This window comes from Pleurodeles waltl, chromosome 12 (assembly GCF_031143425.1).
Source record: "Pleurodeles waltl isolate 20211129_DDA chromosome 12, aPleWal1.hap1.20221129, whole genome shotgun sequence".
NCBI lineage: Eukaryota > Metazoa > Chordata > Amphibia > Caudata > Salamandridae > Pleurodeles > Pleurodeles waltl.
In genome coordinates this window covers 221,486,098-221,502,466 of record NC_090451.1, presented here as the reverse complement: position 1 = coordinate 221,502,466, position 16,369 = coordinate 221,486,098, and the positions used below count along the sequence as shown (strand labels likewise).

General features: G+C 46.6%; 2 protein-coding genes across 3 annotated transcripts in view; one reads left to right on the top strand and one right to left on the bottom strand.

The window, feature by feature from the left end:
- The window catches only part of VPS4A (vacuolar protein sorting 4 homolog A), a 258,219-nt gene that overhangs the window by 13,528 nt on the left and 228,322 nt on the right, over positions 1-16,369 (bottom strand). The window contains exon 11 of one of the 2 annotated variants that reach the window (XM_069216770.1): positions 13,954-14,273. The exons of the other annotated variant lie outside the window; for it this stretch is intronic. Coding sequence (XP_069072871.1) covers positions 14,145-14,273 — 129 coding nt within the window. The 3' untranslated portion in view covers positions 13,954-14,144. Of the gene's footprint in view, positions 1-13,953; positions 14,274-16,369 lie in introns of those variants that run through there. 2 annotated transcript variants of the gene reach the window in all.
- The window catches only part of COG8 (component of oligomeric golgi complex 8), a 204,401-nt gene that overhangs the window by 167,299 nt on the left and 20,733 nt on the right, over positions 1-16,369 (top strand). The window lies entirely within an intron of this gene.

Below are 16,369 nucleotides of genomic sequence, written 5' to 3'. Positions count from 1 at the left end.
AAACAATGGGCACCAGCACTTATTATTTTACACATTAAACACTGCACTGCCAATAGGATTATATTGTGGTCAAATATCAGGAGTTTAGGACTCTTGTTCTTCTACTCTTTAGTTTTAAAGTCCTAGTAAATGTGGCAGAGATGTAAGGCACAAATAATACAGCATAGCATTGCTACTGTACTAGAATGCGGCTGAGTCTGCTTTAATGATCTCTTGCACTGACCTCAGGACTGGACAGCACAGTATCCTGAAGCTACATTTGATGAGTTTCCAGTTTAAAAATAGTAGAAATTCCCTTCATTTCAGCTACTCATGACCCACAAAATAAGACTCGTACCTCAGGATTGACAATGGTGAAGTTTTGAGGTGCCAAAAGTCTTGACATGAAGTTCACTGGCTATGGGGCACCTTGTGACTGGCATCTAACCAGTACACAATTGTTTCAAACGTCAGTTCCGGACCTGTAGGAACTAGGATTCTTTTCAGATGCCTTCCACTAGGAGCATATGCTCCTTTTTAGAACTTCCTCTTGTCCATTGTGGGCATTTTGCTCCCTTCTGGAACTACTAGATGCTGATTTTAGACTCAAAGAGGCCTCGGTGCACTGTCAATCAGACCTCAATGCCAACACTCCATCCTTAAAAGTAAAGTATGTCTAATTGTTTACAATTGGCGCAGGACTTTAGCACCCTTGTAAGTCCCTAGTAAATGGTACCCCTGGTACCTAGGGCATGGGTTCTGAAGACAGTCCCTAAGGGCTGCAGCACATCTTATGCCACTTTAAGGGATCTACACACAAATTGCACTCAACCTGCCATCCCAAACTACATGTCAGGGTGCAGACCCTGAGTGAGAACACAACATGGCACATACATTGTGTGCCATGCCAAAGTCTCTGTATGTATTATAGGAAAGTCACCCCTACAGCATGCCTTGAGAGCCCTAAGGCAGGGTGCATTATGATACATGTGAGGGATGTCTGCATGAGCAGATAAGCCCCTGTGATGTCTAGTTCTATTACTAGTTATTGCAAGAGACCGGGCAGCCATCTTAAAGCATGTACTGGACACTGGTTAGTACGAGTGACCCAGCTACATGATGGCTGCATAGAAAATAGTGGTGTTTGGAATCAAACACCTCGTCTTAATAAATCTATACTGATGCCGTTATTGGATTTATTATGACATGCACCCAAAGGTAACCCTAGACGTTTCCCCAGAAACCTACTAGTCCTCTGGTGTGCTAGCTGACTGGTTACGACCAGCCTGCCACCACAGACGAGTTTATGACCCCCTGGAGGATAGAGCCTCTGCTCTCCGAAGTTAGACAAATGCCTACTTTGGCAAAAGGTGTTACCACCTCCGTCAACAGGATGGCTAGCAGATCTGCATACCAAGGCTGGAGACTTCAAAGGCCCTGCCACCTTTGGTATGCGACCCCCAGCTTCCGCAGGCCAGGGAGAGGTGACCCCTTGCCCTGAGGCCCATCTGGCACCAGGACAGGCGGGAAATTAGTCAGGTGGAGTATTGCACTTGCAGGCTGGACACACCGCTAGATAGGGAGCAGTCTGAAGTGAACACATAGTTAGGAATTCCACCATCTTGTGTGTGGTGAAATTAGGAATTCTGGGACATGGCGATGCCTGCTCCCCACAGGAAGTGGTCATCTAAGGGGTGTAGTGACCCAAAGGGTAACTGGTCCATTGGCTACTACCCTTCACTCCCTTTAACGCCCCTAAATTGAGTACTTAGGTGGCCCCCTGACACCAGGAAATCAGAGCAAGTCTGATATCAAGACCAGGTCAAGACTCGACTACTGGGAACCAAGGAAGACTGAAGACGAACCGAGGAGAGGGAGAACTGAAGATCTGCACCAAATATCCAGGAGAAGACTGTTTGGAACCCAGAAAGTCAGCCACCACCACGTCACCGAAGTCCGGAGAAACTGACCCCTCCTGGAGGGTCCCTGCACCTTTACCTGCAGTACTGGACCCCTTGCAGAAAATAAGGCTTGTTGGTGGTCCAAACCGGACTCCAACAGTACCAAAGCAAACATACCATTGAGGGACATCCAGAACCACAAAGCTATTCAAGAGAGTGGCCCCACTGCCCTGTTTCCCCTCTTCACCAGGTCACCAAGACCCAGAGACTGTCTCTGATCACTGCAACCCGAAGCCTCAAAGCATCTGTGCACCCAAGCCCCACAGCTGGAGTCCAAGAGAGTCAATGTTGCCCATGGAGTCCTGAGACCCTCTTAACCTGAGCCCACCCTTGGGTTTGGCAACACCGGACTCTCATTCGCAGCCTGCAGCCTCTTTCTGCAGGCCCCCATCTACTGTGAGTGTCCTTGTGACAGAAACCAGATACCTCAGGACACCTCTGCAACCAATTGCACCGGCTCCAGGAGAAGAGGACCATAGGTGTCCCTACCTTCCTGAGCATCTCAATGACTGAGCCCCCCACTGTGGGTTCACCTAGACTACCCCCCAGTTCCAACTTGCATCCACTTTGTGACCGGACCGTTCCCCCATTGAAGTGAATGAGACACCCAATGCCATAACACACCTCTGTACCTAGGTGCCCCAGAGCCTCCTGAGGAGACCTGTTGGTGTGGCATTGGGCCTTGCTCCAGCTTCACCTTAAGCTCTGGAGAACAGTCCAGTAAATCGTTGTTAAGTGCCAGAATTGAGAACATCTTTTCCCCCATAGGACAAGATTACCACACCCAGAAATTGCACTGTCAACTTTTGAAAACTGTAAAAATTGATATCTCGAAAAGTAGTCACCCTTTTCTGATGATCATGGTCCCTAAATTCATATAAAAGTGTGTGTTAGTTTTATAAATTGGTGTTGGATTTCTTTATTGAAGGTCTCTAGCTTATTGGCTCTGTGTGTGCAATAAATGCTTAACACTCTCCTCTAATAAGCCTATCTGCTCGCCCACATTACCAGAAAAGATAGCTTTCAAAGTTATTATTTTAACCCCTGTCAGCAATAAGGGTCGTCCTGGACTATTTGCACAGTGTCCCCTTACATTGGTACACTGCTTTTTCAAGATGGGAAGAAGTAGAAGTCTCCCCCTGATGCAAACTTCAGATGGCATATATCTTGAAGTGCGTGTTCGCAGTCAAAATATTATACTGATGTGACTGGGGCATCCAAGTCCTCACCCATTCATGCTGATAACTGGACTTTAGGTTTACTGTTTCTAGGACTTTTCACTACAGGAACTTGACCGTCGCGCAAAACACGCCAGTGTCCTTCCTGTGGTAAAATTACACCTGATATTTTTCTCTTTTGCAATGGACCATTTCCTGTCCTGCACACCGTCTAGCCTTTTGAACAAGTGCTGCCCTTCCCCAGACCGCTTCAGTTTTTTCGGGAAGAGCAACTTTTGTAAAAGGAGCGTTATATGTGAACAGTCTACAACCCAGAAACAAAGCGGTGATTGGCTTCCACAGTCACAAAAGGTAAGTGGCTGCCTGTTGTTTGTTCTGATAACTTTTGTTTTGTGGCACTCCCTGTGCTCTTGCTTGCTTTAGTTTTTTCGTCAACCCGCAGTGAATCTGCATTTTTTTATTGTTTTCCCTGTCTGCACCAGCTGCAATGTGTATTGCTGTGATGTTGTGCAAGTGGGGAAACATCCCTGAATTTGAGACCTGCGCAAATTAATCTGCTTAAGTTAGTTACTGGCCAAGAGTTTCAATGATGGTATCTCTAGAACAGGAGCTAATAAAACAAATCCGTCCCAGCCAGAGTGATCAGATCCTTCTAAGGGGGTGAGATGGTTAGAAGCTTTCACCATCAAATTTTCAGCTTCAGTTAATGTGTCTGCCCAACACTGATGGTAATGGTCTCCTCTATTGCCATATAATAATGTATTAGTTACTGGCTACAGGGGACCAATATTTATCTAACTTTAGAGGCACAGACAGGAAGCCTGATTATAACAAAAGTCCTGCTTTGTATATTCCTTCTTTGTCTTGTGTTTTGTGGGATTCCGGACCAAGGAGTCAATGGTCAGTGCATTTAGAACTGGAAGTTCTCAAGTCAAGTAGATCCTCTTCAGGCAGAGCCCTAAAGAAAGCCACAATACCTAGGTTTCAGCAAGCAAAAGAAAAGGATGGCTCGGTTTTGTGGTAGCAGTTAAAACCTACACTTAACATAGAAAGGCATCCACCCCCAACCAAAAAGTGTATACTGGTTCTGGGGAGATGGTCTTGAGGGCTGACTTTCATGTGGGCCATGGACAACCTGCAGCGAGACTATCATCTTTTGCGCCAGTGCACACAATTTACGAGATGGATACCTTCTTTTCACTCAGTAAATGTGAATCGCTCACATATAAAACAAATGTCACTCATATATGTCCCACCCATGAGAGCAGATGATGGACTCCTTTTTTGGAGAATTAATGGACCTTGTAAAGTGAGTGCAAATAGGTTATCTCACCACAAAGGTGCTGGTAAAGAGGCCTGTGCTCCTGGACTGTAACTACAGTGCTACCATGTCAGCCACATTATAGCCTGAGATGAAGGCAGTAGCTGCCCTCATTTAGGTTAAAATTCACACTGGGGAACCACACCATGCCCATATAGCAAAGCTTAGCTGTTTTGATGGACAGTACCATCAAAATATGATACTTCGATGCATTCATAGACCACCAAGCTCATTGAAGCAATAAATAATTGGTCAGGGCGGCACAACTTTTACAGACTTTGCAAATAACCTCATCCCAAGACTAAAAACTATTGCACAGGTCATTGAAATCTAGGAACTTTATTTTTGTTTTTTTGCTCTCAAGGGACAGCAGTGATAAGCAGTGTAGATTCAGGAGCACAGAGAATTAGCGCTGAAATAACGCACAAAAGCAGGGCATGTCCAGTGTATACTATAACCTTTCAAAGAAAATAGGATTTCATAATGCACTAAAAATGTGGTGGCTCACAAATAATAAAGTTTACCTCCAGTCAGGGGAATAATCCTGATTTGCTTTTTAGGAGGTAACCATTCAGTCCTGAATGCATGCACTCTATAAATACACTTAATCATCATACTATATCCCTTTCTAAAGGGCAGCTTCTACACTATAAGGGTGTTTTGACACTCTGCAACTGGAACAATGTGTGTCTGTTGAAACAACCAAGTTTTCAAACCCCTAGGAAACCTCCAGTGGTTACTTTCAGCTCTAAGGTATAAGGAATACTATGCCATAACATTGGGGGAAGGAAATAAATTATGTTCTTTCCCTCTGATCAAATTTGATTTGAGGAGTTGTGAGAAAAAGGGCTTTCACTGATTGTAAAGATCTGCTTGCTTGGTAGCTTAGGAGCCACTACTTGTTTGTAATGCTTCAGTGGCTATTTGCTGCACGTCTGGTTGGGCTTTGGCCATGTTGAATTTTTTTATCCTCTCACTTCGGGGTTGGACATGCAGAAACCGCAGCACCACAAGCTGAGCAGGTGGTAAACTGCTTGTTTGCACTGACAGGCGCTCATGGTTTGAGCATCATAAGGAGTGTTGAAATGACCAGTGGAATGGGCCTCAGCCTCTGGGCCCAACCACTGGCACAACAAAAAGGGTTAGGAGACAACAGCGACCATGGGGTAACAATTACAGGGTATTTCTGGTTGAGTTGACCATTGCTGTCAACCTACTAAGAATGATCCAGCAAAAGGTGCATGTAAGGTCCACACAGCCATGAAGACGCGTGAAAGCAGGGTCAAAAGGGAGGGGGAGAACCTCGGGCAAGCCACAGAAGGACACCCAGTTGCCTCAAAGGTTGTCATCGGTCACAGTCTTGGTACTCGAAAGGTGAAAAAAACAGTTCTGACTCGAAAGACGAGAAGAGAGGATTGGAGAATCAGTCTCTGTGTTGATGCATTTCATTTTGGATGGACCATGCAACACAAGTAGCAAACTAATATTGTGCAGTCCGCACCCACAGGCAGCATGTGTTCATGGTGGAGCTGTAATAAGATGAGCCTCCACCTTATGTCACAGCAACATCAATTTTCTTTTCAATATTCAAAAACCTACCATTGATTCTCAAAGGAGGGCTGCAATGTAGAGTCCTGTCCCTGGTTCAGTCCTTTCTTCGGTGCTGGTGTGTGTAAAGCTTTTGTTGAGTGAAAAGGTGAACTCAGACTCTAAACATTGGGGCAGATTGTACCCCAAAGTAGAGGCAGTTAGCACAAGGCCACCAAGACACCCAGTTGTTGTGCCATACTTGAAGTTAGCCAACCAAACTTAAATTCATCTTTTTGTATAGAATACAGCCCCATGATTTAAGCATACCATAATTTATGAAGTTTATCTGAAGTCATTCTGACAAGACACATTGCATAATGCAGGTAAGGGGTGCGGATTCACTCCAGGTAGGCCTGTTAGTCAGAGGCAGTTAGTTGTCACTGAAAATTATCTTTCTGAGCTGGACAAGAACACGTGGAGGAGGGCCATACATAGAGCAAACCCTTCTGCCTTCAGGTAAGAGGATATGGCTAGACCCCAGACCTTCCATAGTTTGAGATACACTACTCGCATGCCACAGGCCTATCTGCTGGATATGGCTAAAACCGGTGGGCTAACAGATAAATGTATCATCTGTAGTCTATGTAGAGTGAGGGAATCCAGCCCAGACGCAGAACAAACTGAGCTACACCACTCTGCTCAGAAAGGGCACAGCGGGGAGACACAAGCAAGGTCTTCAGCTGTCTCTCTTGTCGAACTTCCATATTCAGGCTGCATGTACATGCAACGCACCCCAAACTGCAAGGTAGGGGGTATCCCTTTTCCTCATGTATAGAAAGTAAGCATCCCACATACGTCTAGTATTCAGGGAGGAAGTGAGGCCCTCTCACTCTCGACACTCTTTGTCAATTTTGAAGAAATACTAGTAAGCTGTTGTCCACACCAGGTTACAGCGAAATACATGCATCTCTAAAGCTACCAGCGTTATCACCAATGAAAATGTAAGTCACAATCTGGAAAGGAGACTGTCGTCTCTCTTGATGAAGGGAGGGATTCTCTCTTTTTTTTTTAATCAACTCTTTTTATTGTTTTTTTAAACCATAAACAGGGTTCACATTGTCATATCGAGCAATGCATAGAGGGTACATACATGAGTTACATAGCATCTTACAACATTATGAAAGAATTTAGCGTCCAGTCCTTCATGGCGCTTTAACAGTCATCTCGCTGTCAGCGCAAAGGATTGCTTTCCTTTCCTCATTGCCTGCCCTCCCTACCCTCCTATGGGCCACGTTCTAGGCCTGAGCCCAAAGCAGTTGCCCACCCCCCCCATACCTTTTCCAATTTCTTGGGGCAACCTCTGCCCTCATATATAGCCTTCCCAATCTCCTGACACCAGTCCACATCATGTTGCCAGTCTAATATATGAAGGATAACCGCGCTCCCCCAGGCTCTTGCAATGCTATGTTTAACCACTCCGGCTGCCAGCCTCAACAATATTTCTGCTACCTGAGCCAGGTTTGTTCCCCTGAAATTCCCAGGATTAACCATTTAGGATCTAATGGAATTTCAATTGCAGTGATGCAGGACATTTCTCTGACTACTCCTGCCCAATAGTCCCTTATTTGGGGACATTCCCAATATATATGTGTAAATGTGCCATCTTTGTCACAGTTCCTCAGACAGCGCGGATTCTCTGCCCTGCCAATCTTAAATAGCCGAGTACGCAGGTAATATATTCTATGTAGGATTTTTTATTTTACCAGCCTGAATCTGGCCCTGATGGCTATGTCCTTGGCGCTGCCAATGGCCTCCCCCCACTCCTCTTCTTCTTTGAAGGATATAGAGAAGGCAGGGCAGGCTCATCATCTTATAGAGAGCAGCCTTTCCCATCAAGGTCAGAGGGAGATCGTGCCAGTGAGTCGCATCCCCCTTAAGTTTCTCCAGTTGGATGGTCAGGTTATCCCTCAGAAAGTCTCCGGGATCTCTGGTTACATATATTCCTAGGTAGCGAAAGCCCTCCATCGCCATTGGGGCCCCACAATCTGTTGGAAGGCTGGGCTTCCCACCTGCAAGGGGATACACCACCGATTTGGACCAATTTATAGCATATCCAGAGGGGTTGCCAAATATTCTAAATATTTGCATGAGCCTGCCTATCGTCGGTGAGGGCCGTGAGACATAAAGAAGAATATCATCCGGGTATAAGGATACACATTCCTCCCAGCCCTCTGAAGCTTGGACTTCCTTCACTAAGGGATCCTGGGGGATCCATGCTGCCAGTGCCTCTAGGCCTATGGCAAAGAGCAGGGGGACAGTGGATAACCCTACCTGGTGCCCTTCCCCAGCTCGAATTATTGTGACACCACCCCACTTGACCCTCACACGTGCCATGGGGGAGGCTATAGCAGCCTGGTCCACGTATGAAACTGCAGTCCAAACCCCGGTCCCTCCAGGACTGCAAACATATAGTTCATCTCCAGAGAGTCAAGCGCCATTTTGGCATCCAGCGCCATCAGGGCCACCTGGTCTGCCTCAGGCCACAGAGTCAGGTGCAGCACACTGAACAAGCGCAGAAGATTGAGTCTTGTGCTTCTATCCGGCATGAATCCCAACTGGTCTGGATGCATCAGGGTTCCTATTACTTCCTGCAGTCTATTGGCTAACCTTTTGGCTAGTTCCTTAGCCTCCATATTTAGTAGAGATATTGGCCTATACGAACTGCACACCTCCAGAGGCCTTACCATCCTTGTGGATCACCGTAATCGTTCCTTCTCTTTGGTCTGCTGGTAGGCAGGCCTTGTCCCTGACTTACTTAAATATCTCCAGTAATGGACTGGCAATTACAGTGGCCATTCTTATATACAGTTCAACTGGATCCCATTCGGAACCGCAGCCTTCCCAGTCTGTAAGTCTCGCAGTGCAAGGGTCACCTATTCTTCTGTCATCTCGGCTTCCAGTGTGTCTCTGTTCCTGTAGTTGGATGTCTCGGAGGGAATCCTTGCAATCCTCAGCAGACATATCTGTCCTAGAGGCATACAAGTTTTCATAGTAACCTGCGAAGGTCTCTGGTATAGCTGCCCCACTCGTTTGTATGGCCCGCTCTGAGTTTTCTACCCATAGCACCCATGCACGTTTTCTATCCCTCTGCTCAAGCCATGCTAACAGCTTGCCCGCCTTGTTGCCCACGTCGTATAGCCTGCACTGAACCGATATGGCGTATTGCCTGGCTTGATTCTCTGCCAAAGCTCTCAGCTCCAGCTGTCTCAGTCTCAATTTCTCTCGATCTTCTGGATCGTTGGAAGCCAGAACTGCTGCTTCCAGGCTATGTCTTTCTCTACGGTAGCGCATGCTAGTCGCGTCTCCTTCTTTGCCACCCCCCAGTAATGCCTGCAACTGTCCCCGCAGAACTGTCTTGAAGACCTCCAATAACGTTCCAGCTGAAAGCACGGAGCCCCAATTCTCCATGAAGTAAAGGGCTGCCCCCTCCAGCAGGCTCTCTTTGGTCCCCCAGGCCCTAAACGTGCAGCTGGCCCGGCAACGTTTAGTTCCGTTATGAGACCATCAGTTTCACCCCAACCGGGGAGTGATCTGAGACATCTCTTGCATGGATAATCGCGTTGCCGAACCGGTAGGCATGAGCACACAGAGTGAAAATGTAATCCAATCTGGAGAAACTCCTATGGGCTGCTGAGAAGTGAATTGTTTTGTGTGTGGGTTCTCTTCCCTCCAGAGGTCAGTCAGGCCCAGCACTCCTGCGAATTGGGAAAGTGTCCCCAAGCCCACTCCCTCTCCTGAAGTCCCAAATCTATCTAACTCCATGTTCATGGTCTGATTGAGGTTGCCACCCAGGATAAGTATCCCTGAGGGTAGGTGTAGCAGCAGATCCCCCCCCACCTCTGCGAGGGTTGCTGCCTGCAATCAAGGGGGGAGGTATATTGAGCACAGGTTGAGCGTGGTACCCTCCCAAGTCCCCGAGAGAGCCACATAACGGCCAGTATGATCATGCCACAGCCGGTGGATGGTAAGGGGTATAGTTTTCTTCACAAGGATGCACACTCCCCTGGAGTCTGTGGTGTACCCTGCTTGTGCATTAAGCATGTAGCCAAATCTGTCCAGGGCCTTGTAGTGGTTGCCTCTAAGATGCGTTCCCTGGTGCAGGACCATGTCCAGGGGGTGGCGTTTTATGTGTTGTAGAACGTAGGTGCGCTTTAACCTGCTCCCCAGTCCAATTACATTCCAGGACCATATAGTCAGGTTGTGTACTGGACTACCTATTTTGCAACATTGATTCTGTAACGGGCCTGACCCTCCTGCCTCTTGATTCATCTTCCTGCTTCCTGCTACCTGCCAGTTGTCTCCCTCCCTTTTGACTGTATTGTTTGAACCCCAATTGCCCCACAAATGTGGTACTAAATACATAACTATGCCTCATTTCTTACATGAAACCACTTGTTTCCCCAATTCTCCCCACCCTGCTACTCTGCTCTGTGAGCTCAGAACTGTTCCCCCCCCCCCCCCCCCAACTTGCAGAGCGTCTGTGGCCCTAAACAAACTATACTTTGCTGGGGGTCTGAAAGCACCTAGTGTCTTCCCCATTTGCGTTGGTTAATTGTTGTTTCCCTGGTCGCTATGTACCAGGGCGAACCCAAGTGTCCCTGATTGACTCCCCTTGCACAAGAGAATTTGGTCACTTCAGTGTCTACATATTCTGGCTGTTCTCAGTCCTCTTCTTGCATTGAGCGCTTTCCATTCTTCCCTTCTGGTCCAGGTTTTTTCATTCCCGATGGACCGTCTGATCGACCTCTCCTTCCATTTCCCTGCCTATTTCCTGGTCTCCAGCCCTCCAGCCAGTCCCACGCTTCTTGGGGTGCCAAAATACCAAGTCTTTCCTTCAGCTTCCACTCTCAGTTTAGCTGGGAATAGCATCATGTATCTCAGTTCCTTGGCCCTCAGCGCTCTTTTAACTTCCTTAAAACACTTTCATTGGCGCTGTACCTGGAGGGTAAAATCAGGAAAAAAGCGCAAGACAGCGGTGTCTTGCCGCAGGTCCCCGAAGGTTCTAGCCACCTGTAATATGGCAATTCTGTCTCTATAGTTAAGAATCCAGGCAACTGTTGTGCACGGCAGTGCTCCTGGTTTCGGTGGGGGGGCCGGGTATGCCCTGTCCACCGAAAAGAAGTTAGACAGGCGTTTCGGTTTGAGCTTGTTTGGGGCAAAGTCCTCCACAAGTGAGTCTGTACTCTGGCCCTCCATGCGCTCCGGAACACCCACTACCCCCACCATTATTCCTCCTGGATCGTACCTCCTGGTCCTCCAGCCTGGCTTCCATTATTGAACTCTTTTTGGTGAGTGACCGAACCTGCTCCTCCAATCGTTTTGTTGTAGCCAGTAGACCATCTATGTGAATTTCTAAAGATGCTACTTTTGCAGAGATCTTGAACATATCCACCCTGAGGAGATTTACATCAATCTGCACTGCATCCAGCTCCGGCTCCAGCGGGGCAGTGGAGCCCCCAAGGTCCTATATGGCTCCCATGATTGTGCCCAGCCAGGGCTCCCTTCCTAAGTTCAGATCTTCGCTGGAGGGTCTGCCTTCCTCTCCTTGGAATTAACCCCCGTCGCATCCCCTGCATACCTATCCAGGCTGTTTGTTTGTAGCTGCTTGGGAGTGTGGCTTTAACCATGGTCTCAGTCTTCTATTCCTCACTTTGTGTGGGCACACGTCAAGGCTGTGTGCCTCAGTGCGGCCCTCCTTGAAATGCCTCGCTGATCAAGCTCTCAAGATGTTGCTTCCGCCAGCTCGCTCTTTCCCCTATTTGTTTCCCTCTCTTAGCTGTATGGGCGCCGGATTTCCTTGCAGGCACGTGAGTCTTCTTTCGTGACCCTGGGGCCTTCTCTATTTTACTTCCTTTGTCCGGTGCCTTGCTCCCTGCTCTGTATGCCCTAGCTGTCACATGGCGGATCTACCCCCTTCTCACTCCCTGGGGGTGTCCATGGGGTTCGGGCTGTGAGGGATGGCACTCACCGCACCGCTGTCTGGCCTGCGTTCCGTTCTGCTGGTTTCCCAGGTTTCTGTATGCGTCCGTCTCTTTCACCGATGATATTCTCCAGCGAGCCCCAGGGCTGTCTTGCCGCCTCTCAGGAATGATAGGAGAGGCAAGAGGCAGCAATGTTTTTGATTTTTTGAAAGCCCTAATGACAGGACAGCAAGGTAGGCACACAAAAATGCATTCTATATTATCTTTCCATGCAATTGATTGCAAGAGTAAGTGGCGCTATGCTGACAAATTAAGGTGCATGCACAAATGGATTTAAAATGTATAAGGCACTTGGTGTTTGTGATCGTTGGAGTGAACTCTTTGTGTTCATCAGTGTTTGATTCTGAGTTGTCAGACAAGTTACATTTTAGGTGAGACAGATGAAGAAAATGGGCTACTGAATTCACTGTGAAAATCAAATCAAGCATATGTCCACTAGCATACTCAGGTCCGGCTCTAGGGTGGTGCAACTGGTGCCACCGCACCGGCTGCTGACTTCGGGTGGGGGCGCCATGTTTGCAAGTGTATTATGATTTTAAAAGCACCTGCTGCTGGCATTCCTTGCCTCCCTTTATTTTCAGCCAACAATAACAATGTCAAGATAACTCCATGATTAATGTTCTTCCTGGAGAGAGTTTGAAGTTCTGTCTAGGGGAAGTTTTGACGCATCATAAGGTAACAGAGGGTTGTTATGTCTGCCACAAAGAACGTGTACCATGCATGTATATAGTAAAGAAGCATTGGTATAGTCAAAAGGTCTCACCTTTGGGACCTTGTAAGTATTTAGCCATGCAACACATTATTCTGGGTGCTTCAACATTTACTGTTGTTTAAAGTAGAAGCTTTGACACTAATAGGCATTATATTGCACTGGGCTCGACCTAAAAATGTATGTACTCTTGTGTAATGTAACCAGTTTTTATTAGCACTATTGTACCCTCACTGCCTGCGGCCCGCTCAACGGACACTACAGGCAGAAAAAGCTCCATGGATTAAGCACATCAGGCAAACTCCATCAGAAGTTCTCAGAAGTTCCAAAACCAACAGGCTGAATTAGCATTTCATCTTTTTAAGGTCGATAAACAGTACCCTTAAAATTGTTTACAGCCATACTGAAATACTTAGAAATGTGGCATGCAGCATTACACCCCCCATAAAAATGAATCTGTTAGTCCAATAATTATAGCTTTAGCGGTTAGGAGTCTAAAGGTGAACACAAGCTAAACAGCACCTCAACGCAAAGAGGCCGATAGGCGGAGGAGGAGAATCTATGTAACAAACCAAGATATAGAAAACCAGTAAGTACCCCACAGACAGACCGTACCACCCATTCCACGCGATCAGGCGCCACTTTAAAATGTTAGAATCCCTCTTGTTGTAGCTACACCCGAGCACTATGTGTTTGGAGTTGGTGGAAGAGTTGCTTATTGCTTAAAGAGATAAAATATCTTACTTTTTTATCAAAGTAAAGATGCCAGTATCTTAAAAGGAAGCTTCTCTTCGTTTATTTTCCAACCACTACCACACAATGGTTGGAAATCGCTTGATTCCTCTTGCTTAATTATTCACTTAGCAGGCGACTAATGACTACTCTCCAGTATTTCGGGGCAAAGTTGGTGGCAGCTTAATCAATGCACTGAACGGTTTGTCTTTCCCATTTGCTCTCACCTTGAAAGTGTTGTCCTGCAAGTAGTGCATTTTAAGCATGCCTCATTGTTACTCGTGCTTTCAACCAGAGTCGTCCTGAATCAGCTACAAACTGCGTCAAGAGCTAGTTTCCACAGCCCTCACCCAAAGTTTAGAAGAAACGCTGCAGCATAAACTCAGATATGTTTGAACCAAACGCCCTCCCAAGAGTTCAAGGACAAAATCCAGGACACAAAAAAAAATTCTAGCTGTCGCGTCAAGAATTTTCGATTCTATTATGGACACGGAGGCGAGGATTATGCTTCTCTTTCTATGCTTTATTCAACACAGCAGCCAATCAAAAGAGAGTATAACAAAGAAAACATATCCCAACATTCAAGGTATATCTTTAGCACCATAGAGACTGTAAACCATATATTATCAGGCGAGGATAAGGAACTTCCTCTTTCTTTGCTAATGCTGAACCAACAAAGTCAACAAGTAAAGTCTATAAAGAAACGGATCCAAAGAAGTAATCTCCAAAGGTCCAAGTGATTAAATAAGTACAAGAATTCCAGAAGAAAAACATCTCAGAAATCCAGCGAATGTCCAGATCATCATTGTTTCTGGTCGAATCCTAAGAAAAAATAAACATAACCAGTCATAGACTACGGTAAGATCATAGCGATCAACATCATAGCTAAACATATGTAATGGGAGGGAAATGCAATAAAACAGGACTATAAATATAAATAAATTGAGATACTCAACTCTTAAATTATAATTTATTCCTGTAGTCCGGGTGGGATAATCCTCACCTCCGTGTCCTTAAAAGAATTGAAAATTCTTGATGCAACAGCTAGATTTTTTTTAATTCTATGTCAGGACCGGAGGCTCAGATTGCTAGTTCAAAGCTGATTTACCATCACTGATGCTATATCCAATATGGGTTTGTAATAGAAGGTCTTGAATGTCGACTCTGCAGACCAGTCCGCTGCTCTCATAATATCTTCTAACGTAACTCCCAAATTGAAGGATTTCGAAGCCATAGCCCCGTGAACAGAATGAGCTCCGAAGATGGAAACATCAATGCCTGCTTCAGCCAGAATCCATCTGATCCATCTTGCTAAAGTAGCAGACGAAACAGGGTTGAAAGGCTTCTGTTGAGCAATCAAAAGTTGACCCCCGGGGTCTCTCCTGATCTCTTCTATAGCCGCCTCATAAGCTTTTAAGCACTGTACTACACATAGGTTGGGGTTATATGGAAAGGTTGGATAGGAAACTGAAGAAGTACCGGTTTTATTAGGTCTGAAAATAGAAAAGGAAACTCCGGAAGGAGAAAAAATCCTTCCTGCTAGATCCAGAGCTCTAAAATCTGATACTCTTTTTCAAGAGATTAGACACAAAAAAAAGGTAAGCTTGGCCGAAAGTTGTTTACGTGACAAAAATCTATTATCAGGCCAGGAAGAAATAAACGAAAGAGCTATGTTAACATCCCAAAGCGACGAGTAACGAGGAAGAGGAGGTTTGGCAAGCCGAATACCTCTCATCAATTTGCAAACTACAAAGTGCTCACCAATCGGTTTACCTGAGACTGGAATGTGGCCAGCCGAAATAGAGGATCTTTAATTATTTACAGATCTGTAAGCCATGCCTGAAGCTGCTAGTGAAGCTAGAAAATTAACTACGAGATTGACATCAGCACTAAAGGGATCTGAATCCCGTTCCGCACACCAATGAACCCATTGCTTCCAGCCAGAGGCATAACGTTTATGTGTGCTGGATGACCATGCCTGATGAATGAAGTTTGAAGCTTGTTCAGAAATGCCTGGCAGGAGCCATTGTCTCTGGACATTTCCCAAGCTACCAACTGTAACTTGCCCGACACAATCAGAGGATGAGGATTCCCGAGAGGTTCCAGCAACAGATTGTATTGCAGTGGAATCAAAAGGGGAAAATTGCATACTAACTCCAGAGCTAGGGGAAACCAGGCCTGAGCTCTCCAAAGGGGAGTCACAAGGGTGATACCCGATCTCTGGCGGCGAACCTGGGATAGAACTCACGGGATCATGCTGAACAGGGGAAAGGCATATCCCCAATGAAGGGACCAGTCCTGAAGAAAAGCATCCGAGGCCACTGCTTCCGGATCTGGTCTCCAACTGAAAAATAGGGGAAGTTGATGGTTCGGTCTCGAGGCGAACAGGTCTATGGAAAACGGACCCCACAACTGGTTCAGATGCAGAAACACTTCTGGAACGAGTCTCTAATCGATGCCATCCCGCAGGAATCTGGAGTTCCAGTCTGCCACTGTGTTGTTCACCCCTGGAAGATGTTCCGCGATTACTAAGATGCGGTGCTGAAGACAGAATTGCCGCAAGAGTCCGAGACCTCGTACCACCCAACCTGTCCACATACCTGACCGCAGATATGTTGTTCATTCTCAAAAGAATGCAACAATCCGACCTCAGGGGCGATAAAATTCGTATCGCAAAGGAACCATCTAGCAGTTCCAGAGAGTTGATGTGGAGGTGAAGTTCCTCTTCCGACCAACGACCTCCCGTGGTCAGAGAACCGCAGCGTGCTGGCATCCGACTCCAGAATCACATCGGCGAGGAGCCGAATATTGCCCGGCCATTCCAGGCTTCCATATGATCCAGCCACCAAATTATCTCCGATTGGGCCTCCGCTGAGAGAGGAACCGTGTCTGAATGAGAGATTACTTTCTGAAGAATC